General features: G+C 38.4%; 1 protein-coding gene across 7 annotated transcripts in view; it reads left to right on the forward strand.

The window, feature by feature from the left end:
• Positions 1–20,241, forward strand: part of DLG2 (discs large MAGUK scaffold protein 2) — a 1,060,076-nt gene that overhangs the window by 599,832 nt on the left and 440,003 nt on the right. For 4 of the 7 annotated variants that reach the window (XM_075079235.1, XM_075079320.1, XM_075079507.1 and 1 more), the window contains exon 1: positions 3,306–3,767. The exons of the other annotated variants lie outside the window; for them this stretch is intronic. In XM_075079235.1, the coding sequence (XP_074935336.1) occupies positions 3,450–3,767 (318 nt within the window). In that variant the 5' untranslated portion in view covers positions 3,306–3,449. Of the gene's footprint in view, positions 1–3,305; positions 3,768–20,241 lie in introns of those variants that run through there. 7 annotated transcript variants of the gene reach the window in all.

Consider the following 20,241-nt stretch of genomic DNA (forward strand, 5'->3'; position numbering starts at 1 on the left):
CATCTTTGCCCATGCTTCTAGCTTCCCTTTCAGAACTCTATTAATAATTTCCGTTTCCCATATGCACTTTTTGTTTCCCATATGCACATTTTTGCCTGAAGCAAACTCTTCTCAGTGTTTATTTTTGGTGTATGTCCAACATTACTGTAATCCAGTTACAGTTATTTGCGCTGGTAGAATATCAGCTAAATCTATTTGCTCCGTTTTGTCATGCCTACTTAATATTTTAAAAAGAAAATTATTGAGATTTTTCCACAACAGTATCGGGTCAAACACAGTTCATAGAGCGTACTGTACAATATTCAGTTTTGCTTCGTGCACCAGTTATTATCAAATTAGGGTGATAGCTGGGCATGTGGATTTGAGCCATGTGTTAATCCAGGTTCATCCAGAAGTGCCTGTCATCCTGTCTGATACAATGGTTCAATTACAGCTGATGAAATTGCATTATCTTCTGAATCCATCTTACCGTGTTGTCTAGCAATTAGTTGCACATATACATCCCGTATTCAAGTGGTTTTGTCTCACACAGGCAGTGACAAGCATTAAAAATAAATGTGGACAGTTAAATAGTTTATTAATAGGAATTTTTTGTTTACGGATTTTCTAAGTATGAAATAGCCTAGAAGTGTTGGGCAGGTTCAGAGTAAGTTCAGCGGTGTCAAATTCTTTTGGGAAAAAAAAAATTCCACTCTCTGATAAGAGGCCATTTCAGATATAGTGTTTTAACAACGTATGAATAAACGCTGCATTCAAGAGGATGCCTTTGCAGCCCTGCATTGTTCTGGTTGGGCTGTAGTAAGGTTGCTAAGAGGTCACTAACTTTAAAACATAAGACCTTGGGGGTTTGTGATAGATGTTTTAGTGCTGTGGTACAGGTGGCTTTACCCAGTATTATTAGTGTAGATGTGTGTCTGGTCACAGAATGCATGGATTCTTTCCACTCCCCAGCCCTGTTGTAGCTGTTGTTTGCCCTGATTTTTTTTTTAAGTATATTTTTTTGAGTGGCCTTTTGAAAATTTATATATGAACTTTTTTTTGACTTCTGCAATTATGCAGATTTCTCAAAATAGTTTTGAAAAACATATTTAAACTGTCCTTTTAGATTCTGACTGGCATTTGAGAAAGCTGCAATAGCATCAGTATATATATTCTGGAGCGAACTGGGTAGCTTGTTATGTGACAAAAGAGCTAATGGTCTTAAGCTGATGGACGCTGATAGCACAGGTCTATGATGATGAAAATGAAATCTGAATTTGGCCTGGTTAGTATTTTGTCTTTAAACATATATATGGTACATAAATAAATGTTATTATTTCATATATGATTTATAACATCAATTAATGGTAATATATCTATTTCTTACATAAAGCTAGTCCTGCTAGAAATGATGCAGTAATGGTTTGGATTATCTTCTGGTAGACAAGGCTTTAGGTGCTCAGGGCTGAGTTACCCTTGAACGCTAGAGGAAAGCAGCTTTCTGGACAGCTCACACACCTTCACTCCTTATGCTTGAGTAAAATTGCAAAACCATGGATTCAGTCTTATGTATCTCTACGTTCACTTTGAAAGTAGCAATTACTACCTTGTAGACTCCCTTGGCTCAGATTTTTAAGTGCTGGCTTCCTTATCTACCTGCAATTCAGAAGTGCTTTAAAATTTGGTTTTCAAACATGAAGGGAACTTAAGTGTGCACAAAGCTATGAGAGTTCTTGCTGTTGGGCGCTTGTTATGTGAGAGGACACAGCCAGGTGTATGATTCTAGCTTTTCAGCAAAGTTCTGAATAAACCTTGTGTTATAACACGATTGTAGTATAGTTTGGGACAAACACCCTGAATGAAAATAAAGTTAAAACTGGTGCTAGTTTCACATGTGACAATTTGAATTACAATGTTGTCAAAATATTTTCTCCACTGTTAGAGCAGTGCCATAATTTTTCATTAAGAATTACTGCCAGGTTGTATCATTATGTATTTTAGCAATGTCTAAGCTTTTTAGGCTAGCAGTTTAGGAGGAATTAAATAATTGAATCAAATCTTATTGCACCAAAGCACTTGTAAAGATTCGTTTATCTAATTTGAAAATATATTTGCATATAATCATAGTTGTGTCTTTGTCTTTGAAATCTGTAAAGGTAAATGTGCTTTAGTCTTTGGGATGGTAAAACTATGCATATCACTTATGAATTCTGTTTAATTTTTATGTACTTAAATTGTAGTTGAACACCAATAGACATGAAAGAATTCTGTCACACAGTCCTGTATTTGTTTTTGAAAATCAATTGGTTATTTTCTATGGTTAAAAGTACCTGAGACATGCTTAGGTTAAAAGAAAATCTCAAAAAAAAAAAGAAAAAGTAGATATATAAGGGTCTGAGGTCCGTTGAGTCTTAAGGGGCTAAAGACTTAGTCACCTGAGACTGGAGTATATCCCTGAACCTCTCCAGCTGCTTGAAACAATCAATCAGCCCAGATTTTATACACTTTACACCCCTGTCACTTCTATGAGAAGAAAGAAAAGAAAATACTTGCAAATAAAGATTGCAGGAAAATTGAAGGAAATTTTATTAGTAAGAAAAACCCGAGAGGGGATTTACAGAAAACTATGTACAGAAGGTTATTAGCAAGCACCAAAGAATTTGTAAAGTGTGAAATAAAGAGGAGAAAATGGTACCCCAATCGTAATCTTGAAGACATTATGCACAAAAACAATAAATTCACATTTATATATATAAGCTGCTGGAGATTTGTTAATTTGTTGCCTAGATCTTTTCTAGGTAACTTTATTTTTAAATTCAGCCTCTTGCCCTCTTTCTTTTGAGTTTATGTACATTAGTACATACCAAAGTTTATGCTACGGTTTAGCATTTAGGGCAGATAATGTTCTTCCTGAACTTGTCATTCACATCTTCTGATGCAATTTTGTTGACAAGGTCTTTCCAGGCATGCAGGGAAAAAAACCGCTCCTGCGCCTGTTTTGGTCACTGGCAAAGGGGTATCTTTTTCAGTCATTTGTCTAGATGCTATTTCCACAAGAAAGCACTTTGCCTGTAAAGACTGGGTATATAAATCTGCTTCAGCAGGGTGCCTGCAAGTTGTGTCAGGGTCAGCTAGAAAAAGGCTAAATCTTCCTGCAAATTGCAAGAGTGGTTTTTGTGTTGTTTTTTTCTCCTGTGGTTTGTCATCCAGAAAGGGATGCAGGCGTGCGTCCCAGCCACGCAGAGCATTGATTGCTTCTGCCTGCAGCGGGGATGCTGTCAAGTTGCCGTGCGAGTGGAGTCCGGTATTGACACAGAGCTGCTGGCCAGCAGCTCGTGCTGCGCCCCGCTCCCGCCATGCCCTGCTGCTAGCTGCTGCCAAGGGGGCTGGAGAGGCCCCGGCAAAGGACCTCACGTCTGGGAGGAGAAGCGCTTTCATGCAAACTGGCCAAAGGAAGCCCTGGGTGTGCCATGCACGCACACCTCCCCAAGCAGCACAGCTACGGCAGGGGGTCCGAGGGGTCGGACGCCGGCAGGAGCGTGCCTCCCGTAGCGAGGGACGCCCACTGTGCCTGTCGTTGGCACCAGCATCCTCCGGGGCTCCAGTACGGCTCTCAGGCGCTTCCCTCCTGGGGACCTGGGGGTGCCACCCAGAGCAGGAGCCAGTTTGTCCCGCTGTGGGACACTGTGCGGAGGAGCCCCCATAAATCCCCAGCCAAGCCGCAGGGCAGCCCGGGGGAGCGGTGGTCAGAGTGCGCCTGTGCCCACGGCTGGTCCCCCCAGGTGCAGGTGAGCCAATTCTTCACTCTCCAGGCAACGTAGAGGATGCTCCAGGGAAAGAAAGTGAGGTTTGGTGGTATTGGCAACTTTTTGTGCTGTGTCTTGATTTGTGTTTAGTGGTGCCTTCTGGAAAAATTACATGCAAAGGCAAGCTGTCGGTTGGTACTGTCTGTTGTTTGAATATTGATTCCCTGTGGCCTGTGGAAATGGGGGGTCCTGTTGGAAGGGTTTTCTTGTTAAAATGTTTTGGCTTCTACCTCCAGGTTCTATAGACTTTGTATTCCATTGTGTTGTGTAAAGAAGGGACGTGTTTACCCCTCCTCATGTAATGGACTTTGCCTGCTTCTGTAAACAGTTTGTTTTCTGTATTGCATGAAGTTAATAAGCATATTTTAAATATAGGACATGGGGGGGAGTGTCGTAGATTTATTAATAAGAGAAAGTGTGACCTGTTTTTCCTCTTTTGAACTTCAAATGTAACTGAAATCTTTAATAAATATTGAAATAGCTCTTTAGCTTTCACAAATCTATAGATTTTTACTTAATGGCAAGGCAGTGTATTTTAAAATATAAACCAACCAGGGTCTAGGATGTGTACAGAGATCTGTAAGCAATCAGACTGAGAATGATTACACACCACATAACCCAGCACTGTGAAACAGAAATCAGAGTGACACTCATATGATGGTTAATATTAAAAAACATTAACATTTCCTCCTCAGATGCATGTTTTCATTTCTCCCTTAGAAAACTTTAAGCTCATTCAAAAGCTTTGTATTATGTCAACATCAAATCCTTTTGTCATAATTTCACACTATAAAAGCAGAATTTAATGTTGTAATAGGTTTTTGAGGTGTGTGTTTACTTACTGAAATAGAATACACTAGAGTTTAACTAGCCTTAGCCCACACTGAACGTGTGCACCCTCTCTAGAGATTAAATCATTTCTTTGATGGAAATGATTTTAATATATTTTCACTGAACAGGAAAGCAATAAGGCAAAGGATTGTCAGGCAGTGTAGCTGTACTTTATCTTGTCTTATGGTCTAAAAAAGTGATGCTCGGTTGACTGAGAGTGATTGCCATATAGAAAAAGCTTCTTTTTTTGCCTCAAATCCATTATCAAGTGGAAAAAAAACCAGCTTTACAATATATTTTGGAGTGACTAAAATGTTGCATGTGACTACAGTGTATGTTATACATTTTCTGCCATATACAAAGCACATGTGACTATTTATGCTGGAATAAAGCCTATGTTAAAATAATGTATAAAACATGGAACTAGACTGTGTTCTCATTTTAATTGTAAAAAGCTCTAAGCATTTTCTTAGGCTCTAAAGATTTTTGTTTTGCAAAAAGCTTGAAGCAAAAAAAGAGTTCCTTCATTTTCAAAGGTACAGAATTCATAAGGAGAAAATGAAGGAGTAATTTAGAAAAAAAACTAAAAAATTAAAGGCCAGTTCAAAGACTACTTCTAAGTTACAGATGCATTGTAAAGTTACGTCAGTATTTTCAGTGCCTTTGTAATCTCATCCACTTGTGCTAAGATAATGTGAAATTATTCAGGTGTATATACTTTCTTATATTTAATTTTGAACTCTGCACTGTAAACTTCCTTTACTGTATGTTCTTAATGCCAACTACCTTATTCTGTTTAGGAAAGTGCCTTTCTTGGGTTCTGCCTATAATGAATCAATCTGCCATCAATCAAACTCGTCTTCTGTGCCTAGGGATGGACTGACGTACTTACGTTGGCAAATACTTGGTGGTTTTTATGTCGCAGAGCTGTGAGAGAGTTTGTTTCAAATAATATTCTATCTTTTTTCCTCTGTGTAAAGTAAGAATTGTGCAAGTTATGGGAAGAAAGGAAAGGGTGTATGTATATATGTGTGTGTGTCTGTATGTTGTTGTAAATACATACACTTAGACAATCATTTTATCAATTATATTGCATAGATGCGATATGGGAAAACATAATAGAGCTGCCCTTAATAATTGCCCTTACTTTGGGGATACAAGTTGAGGTCAGTGATGTTTTCTGAGGTTGTGTTGACTGGGAAAACTGTCGTCTTTCTTGACAAAATGCGGAGCAGTAATGAAATGGTTATATTTGTTGGCCTAAAAAAGAGGAAAATTTCTTTGAAATTGCCATCTTATGTGTAGCTGTGATAATAAATATGCTAAGGACAGCTTCAGAGGTGGAGGTTTTTCCCTGTAAAGTTCTGAGCAGTTTTTTTCTTCTGTTTGATATTTTTGGGAGATACTACCTTGTTCAAGCACAGGAAGGACACATAGCACCTTGGAAAAACTGCTTCTTGATTAATACCATAGTACCAAATTTAATACACAGGTCTTTAATTCCTAGAGTGTGTACTAGACAGCTGTTACTGATGTACACTTTGTCATCCTGATTCTGATAAAAATGTTGATTTTTATTGCTGAGCTCCATTTTCCTTACCAGTGCCTTCTTCAGTATGTTAGAGCAAATAATGGCACTCTGTTATCATTAATATTTTAACTGTTTTAGAAATTCTGCTTTTCTAACTTGAATGTTTGCGTTTGCTCATAGTTTCATCTTGAGTTGCTGGTAGAAAAATGCTATTTATGTATCCAAACAGAAATTCATTTGGAGTTACAAAAAAAATCCCTCTTAATTTTGAAAGTGAGTTGAAAAGTTGAAATCAAGTTTAGATTGAAATTTGATTCCAAGACCTATTTTTTTCCTACTTCCAGTCCTTTTTGACAAAGCTATTTACAGTTCTGTTTCCTTTCTTTAAATGAAAAAGAAAAAAAAAAAAAAAGATGAAAAGTAAGTTAATAGGCAAGTTTTATATGTCCCTGTTGCCTGGAAATATTTATTGCTTCTCTGCAGCGTACTGGCTTATCTCTATCTCTGTTAGCATCATGGAGTCATAAAATCTGTGTGATTCATTCAGAGGTTTCATATCTGGCTGCCCAGAGAGGTGGTGGAGTCACCATCCCTGGAGATGTTCAGAAAACATGTAGACATGGCACTTGAGGGCATGGTTTAGGAGGCCTGGGGGTGTTGGGTTGATGGTTGGACTTGATGATCCCAGAGGCCTTTTCCAACCCTAATGATTCTAAGATTCTAAGGCCCCAGTGTTATGCTAGCTGAGAACTCTGAATGAAACCTGGGGAGGTGAAATGGAGTCAAGGTGACCTGCAATTTTCCATGGGTCGTTCTAACATTGGATGTAGTCTGTAACATTGCATGTACTTTCCCTCTTGGCACATATAGACTTCTGTCACATATAATGTATGGATTAGTCACATTAGAAATGTATGATAATATGTGTAGCTGAAGGTGTGCAATGAACAGCTGTTCTTTGGCAGAAGGGATGGAGGGAAAGCAGGCTGTATTACCCTGATTATAGGTTGAAAAGGAAATTGCAGAGATTTTGCTGCTCTGGTTGTTTTAAGAAGCCCAAAGTATAAATTTTACTTTATGGAGTCTATAAGAAAAAGGGCCTCCTCTAAACACCTTTCCACTATGTGTGTAACTGCACGTTTTCAGATCTCTAGTACTCAGTATTGTTCTTGTAAAAGGGAAGTGCGAAGGTAGAAGTAGATTCCCATCTTTGGCTGCTTAGATCAACATCTCTGTTGTTCAGAAGACAATATTGAACTCCGCTGTAATTCAGGTTGCTCTATTTTCTATAAAATTTTGGCCCTTCTGTTTTGAAATGTCCTCAGGGAAAAACATCTCACATCAGGTAGTATCCTGGATGTGTCATCTGCAAAAATGCTGGTGTGTTTTGTTTTGAAAACTTACACAGAAGTGTAAATTTTAATGTTTTTAAATAGTTTACTGTCAGTGTCACCTTTGACGACTTTTTTGGTTGGTTGGTTTTTCCCAGAAATATAAGAAAAAACTTTTCTATTTGCAGTTGCTGTCTTTTAAAAGAAATAGCATCACTGAGCTCTTTTATTACCTGGTAGAGAGGCTTGTGAGCTAAAGCCCAGTTTATAGATGTGGCATGACTTAAAAAAACCAGTGAGCAGCCAAAATCTGAAGTATGAGCTGAGAATGGTCTTTTGTCTTTGAAGTCCTTTGGCGCTGGTTTGGAAATTCCACTATATCATTTGAGAGCTCTTTGCATGGTGAGATGAGGTAAGAGCTAGCTTCGAGGCATGCTGCTACAGTACTAAAGCAGAAGGTCGATTCCAAGAGATGCTGGCTTGCCTAACAGTATAAAGAAATGGTTTGTCATTGGTTGTGTTTTTGAAAGCTTAGATGACTCCTTTCAGGTTCACAGACGCCCGCATGTAACTGTCCGTTCTTTTGCCAATGCATTCCCAGCAATGGAGGTATGTTGATCTACTTTAGTTCTCTAAGGGAGATCTTTTCACTTTAATTTAGTATATCCAAGTGCCAGGAGAATAGCAGTTAAAGAAGAATCAAATAATGTTGTTTGTTTGGCCTTTAAACATCTTTTTCTTACCTTCAAGGCTATTGAGAGCTAGATGTCGTGAGTCAAAAGTTAAAGATTTGATGTAACTCTGGCACTGTTAAGAAGGATAAAACAGAGAGGAGTAACTGGTCAATATTTAATGGTATACTCTTATCAGCGGATTTAGGAGATAGCTTGTAAGTTTTGGGAAGGTGTATCTTAATTCAGCATCTTGCCTTGGGTGGATCATTGTGCTGCATTTATAGAAGCAAACTCATTTGTACCTCTTCTAAGTGACAGCTGCACAGATCGCCGACAATGTTTCACAGCGGAAATACAAAAGCTGCTAACAGGTTCTTCTGCAAGCTGAGTAATATTGTTCTAACGATTCCTGTATCCAGTCCCACTGACTGACAGAGGACTTTGAGAAGTCTACAGCATTCTGGGTGATATTCATATCCGACATTCTCCCAGGAGACATCTGCTTTAGAAAACATTATGTTTTTACATTCATGTTTAACCTATTTCTTCTACCAAAACCAGGAAAGCATTCTTACTACTGAAGTCATAATGTTTAGGTTATGTTTGGCATAAAAAGGAGGTCAAAGATTAGCCTTCGAGTCCCCTGCAGTATCAGCAATCTCATTAGTGATGTAGACAATGTTCCTGGTCGGAACTAACATGAAATGTTGCATAATATTTGTTTGGAAATAGTTTCCTTAGTGTAATAGTTGTTCGCGTGATTCCAATTTGAAAGTTGGACATGGTACGTCATGAAAAGAACAGAAACTAAACATGCTGAGATACATTTAGACTTTCTCTATAACGTGCAGGTTTAAAAACAAAGGAAAAAGAAAAAAAAAAAACAGCACTAGTGATGAGGCTTTGTGCTCTGCAGACTTGGGAACCTGGGGATGTGTCGTTCATTCCATATTTTCCACCATGTCTCAACGGGTCGTTCAGCCACCTCTGCCTGGATTGATAATGTAGCGTTGCTTTCCAAAGGCCATTGGGAGTAAAAAAAAAGTGCATAATCTTTTCTTTTGTCATATAATATTCTGTCTCCTTCTATTAATGCATCAGATCTTTCATCAGTGTTAATATTTTTGATAATACATAATTTTTTGGCACCAAAGACAGTTAAGAAATAGGCATGGTTACACAGATCATGACAGTATTTGTGTGCAAGACGTCCTATATATTTTCATTTAAATACTGAAAAGGATAAATATGTGCTATGTACTGTACTAACCAATGATTGTAATGATTTCTAGTTTATCTACACACATTTTGGCTCCTGCTGATTGTTCAGTCATAAGTATGTTAATGCTTAATTTGCATGATTTGTTGCACCATATTTAGATTTGCATTTAATTGATCCCATGTTTCAAAGTTTCTCCTCCTAGTTACCACAAGACGCCAAGAACATTTTCTCCCCTTGACATATAATTTGGCTTCTGGGATTTTCAGGAGGGATGAAAGAGGGCATGGGGAGGGAATTGCAGAATTTGGAAGGGGTTTGTTTTGTAGCTTTGGTAATTGGCCAAAACTGCACAAGTGCTCTGATAGTCCTCCTGCTGTTGATAAATTTCTCTAATACTTGGCCTGTGTATTCACCCATGGATAAACTGTTCATTATATTTGAGAACAGAAGGGCATTTCCCTAGGACCAGACTGGCAGAGCCCAAAGGGATTCAAAAACTTCCCCCCCACCCCCAACTTCTTCTATAGTCTGACACGTCCTAGGAAAATTCAGGCATTTTCACCTAACAAGCTCCTTAAAATCACAGAAAATCTTTGATCTGGCCTGTATTACTCTGATGGCACATGACACACAACAGGGTTTTAGTCTTCCTGTCTCTTACACTGGCTCGTGAGGTTACAGGTTGCTGGAACTGGTTTGGTGGCATGTCAACAGGCTTGATAGACTGGATGCTGTCTGGATTAAAGAGAAAAAAACAGAGTTGCCTTATGGCTTGCTTAAGATGACAGGAATAAGAGTTGGTAATGCTGGTTGTGCTTTCTGTCTAATGTGCCACTACATTTAAATTAGGCATTGAGAGATGCAAAGCCTTTACAGCTCCTCAACAAGAAGGTTTTGGTCTAATCAAAACAGAATAAGTGAAGGATGATGCATAACAATTTATCGCTGGATGCTGAGCAATGGCTAAGATTGAGATAAAATTTGTCTCAGCTATTTTGGCATAACTTGAAGACACAACCTGAAAATTGAGTTCTGTTTTGGAAATGGCTATTTGAATCAACTGTGAAAATGGCAGAGTTCCCTACAAAAAAAAAAAAAAACCTAAAGGGAGTTTCTAGTTGTAGTAATGACAGGATTTACAGAGTTTGCCAACTTAGCTCCCTGTTTCCTCATGTCTGCATGTGGCTTTTGGATGAAGGATAATAAAAATAAAGCCAAAAAAGAAATATGGATTAAATTACTTTGCATTTAAGGACTGTGTTTGCTTTGAAATAAGCCATAGATTGTTGCAATAGGGTTTATGAATTAAATAACATATATTAATTTACCTTTTTGTATAAGTATTTTTTAATAAATTACTGCAGTTAATCAGATGAATCGGCTTAATGGTGACCTAATTGCAAAATCTCCCATTGTTTTGAGAGTTAGAAATACAGGGATCACAAAGGACTCTTTATGTTTTTGAAATACAGGTTCTGTAATATCTATAATGAACATCAGAAAAACAAACAAAATAATCCTTTTTGTAAATTCCAATTCTGGTATAAGCGTTCTTGTAAGTCACAGAAGCCAGCTATGAACGCGGTACAAAATCCAATTTAGCGAAATAACATCTGGTTTTGTTTTAGATATATTGTACTTTTAATGTGGAGTTTTACCTTTCTGATTAAGTACTTGTACAAGGAGAAGCAGGTTACTTCAGCAGCTGAAATTGCTCATATAATTGGTCAAACAGAACATAAGACGAATTATTTCATTATGCATTTCAAATGAGAGCAGAATGGAGTAGTGCCATAGGCTTCCAGTTACTGACATCGTAAAGCAGCTATGCTGCACTCAGATATGAAAACAGTGAAACAGAGGCTTTTCAGACTTCTTGTTTACATTTGTTTTTCTTTTAAATTCTGATAAACACTTCCCCCATACCGAACTGGTATTTGTTGCATTCACGATCACAGAAACTTTTGCTGTTAATCCGTGCGCTGGTTTGTCCAGGTTTTTGTGTTGCTGATAGCTAAGCATGTTAAATATTTATTGAAAATAAGAGTAAGGTCTGAGCTCTGTTTTTACTTTTCTTCATTCTGTAGGGTCTACTTTGTGAAATATGTGATTTTGACAGCTTTGTGGAGGAGAAACGCAGCTGTGATACGCTTAAGAGTGGCTGCCAGAGGAGTGGGGTCCTGGCCCTGCACTTTGCTTCCTCCATTGTGCTGCTTTGTATGTTTGTGTACCAGGCTCAGAGAACTGATATGCCAGAAAGTTAAACCAGGAAAAAAAAAAGTGTTTGAGAAACCTGTTTCATGGCCCAGCTTAATGTCCACTAGCACAGCTTCTAGTGCCAGTGCAAGGCTGAGAGCAGAAGCATGTGACAAGGGACGCATCCCAGAAGATAGCGGGCAGCTGCCTCTTTCAAGGGTAGTCAAACTTAACGCAAGATCTGATGTGTGTGTGTTGGTTTTGACAGCACAATAGTGCTCGGGGGCCTCCCTGTGCTAAGTGCGGAAACTTGTATCAAGCTTTTTGCTACCTCCAAGAAAGTCAATAAAAATAAGGTTTCACTTGGGAGATGGAGAGTTTTGGGGACACCTTGTTCCCTTTCCTTTTCTAGTCTCGCTTTCTGTTCAGCAGACACATCTGGGTTCTCTTGACATCTGACCATCTTGCAGTCTTGAGTATAGAAGTCACTGGTCACAGGTCCGTTGCTGCAGCGGAACTGAGCTCTGTGAGACTGCAGCCAGGCAGACAGACTTGAACAGGCAAAGGACATTTTGCAAGAAGAACCAAAAATTCTTATCTAGGTATTCAGTAAGAAGGCAGTAAAAAATTCAGAGCCCTGGTCTCAGATTCTCTCTGGGGCTGATGCTGTCACATTTGCTACTGTGTTCTGAATGGTCTTGGGCCTTTGTACACCACCAGCTTGCTCAAGCGTAAGTTTAGAGACACACCTCTGTTGTTTTATTTTCCAGGAGTTTAATTCTCAAATATGATTTTTTTATGTAATGTTAGTAAGACACAAGTTTAAAAATAAACCAAAAAATCCCCCAACCAACTAACCAACCACAGTTACTAAAAGTTACACTACATAGCAGTGAAATATACATCTTCCATGAATACAGCTGCGTCTCTGTACAGCAGTTTTCTTAGCCAGGTGGTATTTCTGCTCTATAACTAAAATATCTCAGTCCTATGACATGAATTCTTTTCATTTTTAAATTGTGTGCATAAAAATGGAAAAAGGGTAATATTGAGTATGCACTTTTATAGTGTACAAGACCTTTATGCATTCATGTTTTAATACATGTAATGTTTTAATACATTTATAGGTAAATGACGATGATTTATGCAGCTATGCACAAACCAAAGCAGGACAGATATTCAGGTCGTGTTTTCTAATGGTGGACAAAGCAAGGATTTTTTTTTTAAATGCCTAGGATATAGAATTGTTTAAAAATAAAATATCTAAGCATTTCGAGCATCATCAGTTTTCCTCATTAGACATGTACGTCTCTGACTTTTCAGAACTTAGAAAACAGCTCCTGGTTTCAGACTTGGAGAGATTATGGTACATTCCTCCGCACATCATCCCAACATGCAGGAAAAAAAAACATATCTGGCATTAAGTCCAAACTGTTTAACATAAGAGTCCATAAAATATGTGAATGAAATCCAGGTTCCACTGCACCTTATTAATACTTCTCTGGCTATTCATCCTGCTAATGTGTATGCATTTGTATATGAAATGCATGAAAACTTTTGCAGTTGATGATGACGATATAAATTCAGTTATTGACAACTGTATATCTTCAGTGCCCCCTGATTTAATTTTTCAGGAACTGCTTTTTATCATTGCATATTCAGAGCAGAATGACAGTATGAGGGGATTGATTATGGGTAGAACTCATCTGCAGGTGAATAACCAGTAACAACTTGCTAGAGACATAGTCATGCAAAATTTGGGCAGGAGCCTAGAAAGCGATGGGAGAAGAGTGTACCACATCTTCACACTTTCAAGGACTCTAATTTTTGGAAACACTCACTTAGCTAGGCATCCACAAAACACATTGATCTTTGGGCATTTCTGAAAAAAAATGGCCTATAGGATTTTCTACCATTTTGAAAACACAGGTTGCTCTGATTATTATAATTTTAATCATTATTTAAATCTTTAATTACTTTAAAGAACTGAAACCCTACAGAAATATAAGGAGGGGCAATACTATTTTTTTTGCACTTTGATTTGACTATAACATACTTTTTCTGTAATGTGCCACACAGAGATGCTCTATATGTAATAAGCAGAGTCATGAGTCATGATATACTGCAGTTGCCTCTGGGGTGGTTATTAACTTGTTCAGCCACGGCAAGTATAAAAGTGGTAGCAGTCTGATCACTTCTGCAGGCATAAATCTGCAAAAATACTGCCTTTTTAGTTCCTTTTTAAGTTGTCATGGCAGTATTCTCAGTGGATCTTCTGTTTCTGCTGAGGTGCATTTAAGTCTATGTAGTCAGCACAAACTTGGAACTCATACATTACTCTAAATAATTTGTGCTGAAAATTGAGGTTATCAGTCCTAGTTGTTTGATTTTAAGCATTCGTTGCTCTCTATCTGCTACTCTAGTCCACGCACCAAGAAATAAAACATTACATTAATCATATGGAGAATACGAAAAGGAATGAATCAGCTCTATGTAGTGGATGAAAATGCAGAATTGCGGAAATATTTTGCTGAATGGCCAAAAACTAAAAAGCTCTTCAGATTCATGATTCTTGGGTCCTTGTAGCATCTGCTGGTAGCCCTTGTCGTGTCTAACCAAAAGGTTGTCTTTTGCTCTTTTTGTGTAATGCCCTTTCAAAACCCACTTTGGCACTGGAGAAATTTAGTACCTGTTTTCCTTCTCGCCTTTGCCCCTTTCTGTCTTCTTTTTGAAGAGCCCCATTACTTCCACAAAATTCTTTTTTCATACCTCATCTGTATTTTCACATATTTGAATGGCTGCCAAAACAGCAGTGGAATTCCTGGGTTTACCTGCATGCTCTTTGTTTTACTTCCAGATGGAAGCCGTTTTTTCATTGGGGTTCACATGCCAGGATTTGTCCTCAGGTGATAATAACTTTAATGTACTTTCTGCCAGTTTCAATTTCATCGTGTTACCTCTTGCACTTGAGGGTTCAGCAAATCTGACAAAACAGCAAAACGCAAAAGGGAACAGAATTGCCAGATCAGAAACATTTGGTGGCAGGGGGATGAGGGGCAAAGGAGCTTGGGTTTGGTTTTATTAATAATAATAGCAATAATAAAACTGCAAAGATGAAGGAAATTCTCTTTGCAGTCTGAAGTATTAGCTGGTGTTCAACAAATAACCAGGGGCAGGAAAGGTGATCAAAGCAAAATTGATCCTGTTTGTATTTTCTGCAGATGTCATTACTGCCTGATGTCTTGACATTTCTTAAAGCACCTCAGAAGGAACAGCTATATGCTTCTTTTGTTCTCTGATACATTTGTGAGTTAAGTCAATGTTCATTCGATTTCAGACTGGGAAGGCTGAGGCGGGGAGGTTAACAAACATTTTGTAGATTGTACATGAAGCAGAGGGGGAGCTTTGCACTTTCAGCCCCTTCATCATAGCTTAGTCCTATAGGCAACAGCTAGACCGGACCAACCTGCACTATTTGTTGAAGTTCTCTAATTTTTAGCTGGTTTATGCTGTGTTTTTGCTAACCCATCTATGTGGAAGGGTATCTGGAATCTATTCTCCATTGGACCTTCAAGGGCCTTTGCTTCTTGTGGCCCCCATGGAGGTGTGGCATCAAGCTCAGTCCCCTTGCTGGGAATCTCAAGGATTTCCCAGATCCATGAGCCTGTGCATGTTGATAAGATTTGCATTTTTTCGAGGTTAGTGGTTCTTCATCTTACTGAAGAAACCCTGCAGTGGGTAGTGAGGTCTTTGCTGAAGTGGGTCAGTTTGCACCAGCTCATTCAATCTATGAGAAACTTCAGCTGAAGGAAGTGTTTTACTCTAGGGGTGATGGACATATTGGCTTGGAGGTACAAAACAATTACTCAAACAGCACTACTTCTTCAAGCCTTTCCATCAATACAGGATGGTGGCTTCAGCACTTTGAGCTGATGTTATTGCTGAGATATTGTCAAAGCTGGACAAAACAGTTTAACCAGTTCTTGTACTACTAAATTAGTAAATTTAGAATAAGAGGAGCAAACACTGAAAAAGTACGAACAAAACAATGACAAAAAATAATTGAAGACAGCTGAAACTTTTTAAACAGGGACATATGAAAAACAGAAGTTCAGTAAGAAGCCGTGCCAGTAGGGAGGAAAGTGAAAACTCTGGACCACAGCTCAGCGCAGTGCTTAACACTGTTCCCTAAATGCAGTGCCACAGTCCGTGTTAGAGGGACTTGGCATTAAAGGCCATACTTTGAATGCTGAAGTCAAACCAAAAGTTAAGTACCCTGCTGAACTGGGACTAAAGTAGTAGACTAACCTGCAATTAGATTGACTGATTAGATGGCTTTTTTAGTTCATGCTATTGTCTTTTCTATTTCTATGTAAAAGTAAAGAAAAAAAGGAAAAAATAAACCTTAAAAAAGCCATCTGATATGTAAATTGCCAGGATTTTTTTAAAAAAAATTTTAGATGTTTTCAAAGTTGAATACATCAAACATAGTGAAAATGCTACTCCTCTATTTATTTATAATTTTTACTTTATCTTGAAACTACAGTAACAAAATTGGCAGACAAGAGGAAGAAAGAAAATTATATTTTTGTAGACGTCTTGCTCCCAGATTCAATCCACCAAAGGAGTTTGAAGGCCACAGAAGTCAATTTTAATTGTTGCAATGACTTATCTTTAACTACTGCAGGACGAGTGGGAAAAGTTAATGAAGTAGGATTTCAGTTGACCTGAAAGTATGATAAAGCAGTATTACTGCCTCTGATTGTTAGATGCAAAAGTTCAGCCATCACGATGCAAGAGTTTTGAGCTAGAATCTAGCAATCACTGTACTATTTTTACTTCCCTTTGATTGAAAGTTCAATAAGAACAACCACCAAGGCCCTTCAGACTTAAAGAGCGCATGCATTTCTACAACCATAAATAAATACACCTGTATGTAAAATTGCATGGCTATATTGTTCTTATTCTTCTAATGTAAAATACTTACAAAGTGAATGACACTGAACAGGTTGCCTACAGGGATTGTGGAGTCCCTTCCCTGGAGACATTCACACCCCGCCTGGACGCGTTCCTGTGCCCCCTGCTCTGGGTGTGCCTGCTCAAGCAGGGGGTGGGACGGGATGAGCTCCAGAGGGCCCTTCCAGCCCCTGCCATTCTGGGATTATGGGATCTCAGTCATTTGTTCTTAATGTATTAGAGGTTTGTAAACAGCCCATTGGCAAAACTCCAGTGAAGCTTTATAGAAGTTATTCGCTGTTAAAATTTATTTTAAAAAGGAAACATTTTAATGTTTCATAGGAAGGCAGTAATCCAGTTGGAGAGATGTAAAAGGGTGAGGCACAGTTATGTAATTTCTAAAATTCTCTGGAGACATAGTGGGGTATTCCCAACTGATCTGCTATATCAAATTATAAAAAGTAATCTTACTGCTTGAATTATTTGACATTTACTTGATTGATAGCAGTACTTGTCTTCATAGGAACAAATATGCATTATAAATGGTACTACACATATAAGACATAAAGGAACCTGGAATGTTATTTTTCCTATAAAGCATAACAGGGTACCTTGGGCAGTTGTGCCTTTATGTATGAGCTTTTATTTGATGTAGTTGCATCAATTTTTGTGACACTTTGATCTTTATTCATTAAGAGTTCTTTATTCATGTTTTATCACTCTCTTGACCTGAGGTATTACACGCCTGTCGTGGGTTTTCAGAGATACTGGAAAATCCTTAGGTACTCTATAAGATTGTTTTTTTAAATATGATGGAAAATCTCCTGAAATGTGCTTTAACTGGAGGTATGGTAGGTGTGGTGAATTGGTCCCAGCTGGCAGCCGAGCGCCCACACAACTGCTCACTCACTGCCCCTGCAGCAGGGCAGCGAGAAAATAAGGATGGGAGTGAGAAAGCTCATGAACTGAAATAAAACAGGGAAGTTGCTCACCAATTACTGTCACAGGCAATACTCAACTTGGGGAATTCAACTTAATTTGTTGCCAATTAACATAAATATTTAATTACTGAGTTGACTATTGAGAAACAAAAAAGAGTTAGGGAATAAACCTCTCCTCCCACTTTCCCAGGCTCAGCTTCACTCCAGACACCTCTCTTCCCTCCTCGTCATGGCTGCAGGTTACGCTCAGTCCCTTTGGTGAGGTGACAGATGGTGCAGGAGGTTGGGGTCAAGACGTAGCGGTTTCTGTCTGCTGCTCCTTCCTTCTCATGCTTTTGTTCCACTGCTCCTTCCTTCCTACTCGTTTCCTCCTCGCCAGTGTGGGTCCTCCATGGCTGCAGCCCCTCTCGGGAAGTACCTTCTCTGCCACACAGACCCTCCTACTGCTCTGGTCCTCTTGTTCCCTCATTCTCTTCTCCTCAGCATTTTCTGTCCTTTATTAAATATGTTTTCACAGAGGTGCCACCAGCTTGGCTGATGGGCTCAGCTGCGTCTGTCATGGTCTGTTTGGATAGCTCAGATTGATGGGACAAGATAATCTGTAAAGTAAACTTTATTTTATGAGCTCAATAATAAATAAAACAAACAAACTAGCTGTAACCATTTCATAATAAGGGATCCATTTTACGTCCTGAAAGATAACGATTTAATCATTAGTTATTCAAATTGATGAAGAATTGACTAATTATTTATGCTCCCTCTTTTAAGTCTTCCACTTTTCTGAGAAGCAAAGGGTACTGATCATGTTGTGAGATGATACAAACAACTGTACTGGGTGAAACCAGAGGTCTGTTCAAGCCATTATACTAAATAGTGCACTGAATGCTTATGGAAGGAGTGTTAAAGGAAACAAAAAGTTCCTTCATCTTTAGTATAACTGGTTCTCATATATCAGAATTAACACTAAATGAACGTGTTCAGTGGGCCAAATAAGACGTAGGATAAGATATAGGATAAGATAAGATATGCTTTGCAGGAATACTGTGTTTCAGTTACTATTGAAGTATTTTTGCAACGTTTTCAATTAGTGCAGTTTTTTCCTGGTTAACAAAAGCAATAGTATGTGCAGGGGTGGAGGGAGGCAGCAGCTCTCAATCTCCCTTTCCTCATCTCCACTCTGCAAAACTACACAAGTTTTGTTGCAAAGTCTTATTTGGGTCTTTTCAGAAATTGGTTTTCACAGAAAAAAATAATACAGTTTTTACCTTAGGCTGTTTACATTTTTTCTCTATGAAAAGTTGTATATCTTTTTTTTTTTTTTTTTTTTAAAGAAACTGCACAAGAAAAATGTCTTATGCTTCATTGGGAAGGGCTTTCATGTTTTTTAAAAGAAAGCATTTTGTTCTAAAACAGGCAAAGCTTTAGGATTTTTAATGTTTCTTCCTTATTTTTCCCTTTTTTATCAGTATTGGTTGCTAAACTTTACTTGATTTTTCAAATATTTTTTTTTCCTTCTGACATTGTTTGTCAGTTAACTTTGACCATGAGTATTTGGAGTCCTCAAATGAATTGTTACCAGTAGATAAAAAGAAAAATTTTAATAGAGAGGAAAGGACATTCTTTTTAAGGCCACTTGTTTCCTACTCTTGTCCCTGGTACTATGTAGTTTTCAATCTCTCTCCTTTCATGCTTTCCCCCTCTCCACAAATAATTACTTCCTACTTGCTTTTGGAAATCCTTTTTTTGTGAGAAAGTGAGGAATTGGGAATATAACAGTTGGTACTTCCAATATTTCACCCTTCGTAGCTGATAATTCCATTTCATCATGGCTGCCTAGCTCTGACATTCAGATTTGCTTTAGAGCTTCTTTGGCAAAGGGTGACACCTAGTTCCAGAAAATCTGTGTAATGTCAGTCTTGGCGTGCATTGTCTGAGCAGAGAGCCCACACGTACGCTATGCGCTCCTCCCAAAAAGATGTCGTCACTAAAATCCTGACCTTAATTTCTTTAAATTTTCTTAAGGAAATTCCTTAACATTTTCCTAAATTAAGAAAAATAAGGACCTTAATTTCTTTAAATTCAGGATTTCTGTGGGCTCTGGATTTTACCATGGGGAAAGCAAGCATGTCTGTCCACTGATGGGGGGAAGTGCTGTCATTTCTGCAATAAGATAATGCCACCCATAAGTGCACGGAGAATAAACCTGAAGAGGTAAAGAGAGATCGCTGTTGCACAACATCCCTTTGGCAATGAAGGCTGGAATAGCATCCTTTTGGAGAGATAAGAAATAATCTGTCACTATCCTGTGGGTTTTAGGGTAGTTTTCTTGGATTTAGCCACATTAAACCAATCTTTGTAGGTTGATTCTTTTGGTTTGTCACCAGAAGTCCTTGCAACACTTTTTTCTCATGCCAGTTCTGTATTCAGTAACTTTCAGATTTTCCTTCTTTTCATGAACAAAATTTGGCTGTGATTTTAAGGGGCTCTGAGAGTTAGGTGCTTGCTGCATTTGAATATAAATATAAGGAGATCTGGGTTCCACTCAGGAACACTGAGGAATAGCAGCTGTGAACAATTTAGTCCTAAATAACGCAAAGGGGACATTCTGATTTTCACACATGTATTTTCACTTCTGAATAGTGGAACACCATCTAGTCAGGCAGTTGCACGATTATCCTAAAGTGAAACAGCTGTCCCGGCTCTAATCTTGCTCTCCTATCCTTCCAACGAGGCTTTTTGATTAACTTTTTATTCTTAACATAGCAATTTGTACC

The sequence above is a fragment of the Phalacrocorax aristotelis genome, chromosome 1, assembly GCF_949628215.1.
Source record: "Phalacrocorax aristotelis chromosome 1, bGulAri2.1, whole genome shotgun sequence".
NCBI classification, from domain to species: Eukaryota; Metazoa; Chordata; class Aves; order Suliformes; family Phalacrocoracidae; genus Phalacrocorax; species Phalacrocorax aristotelis.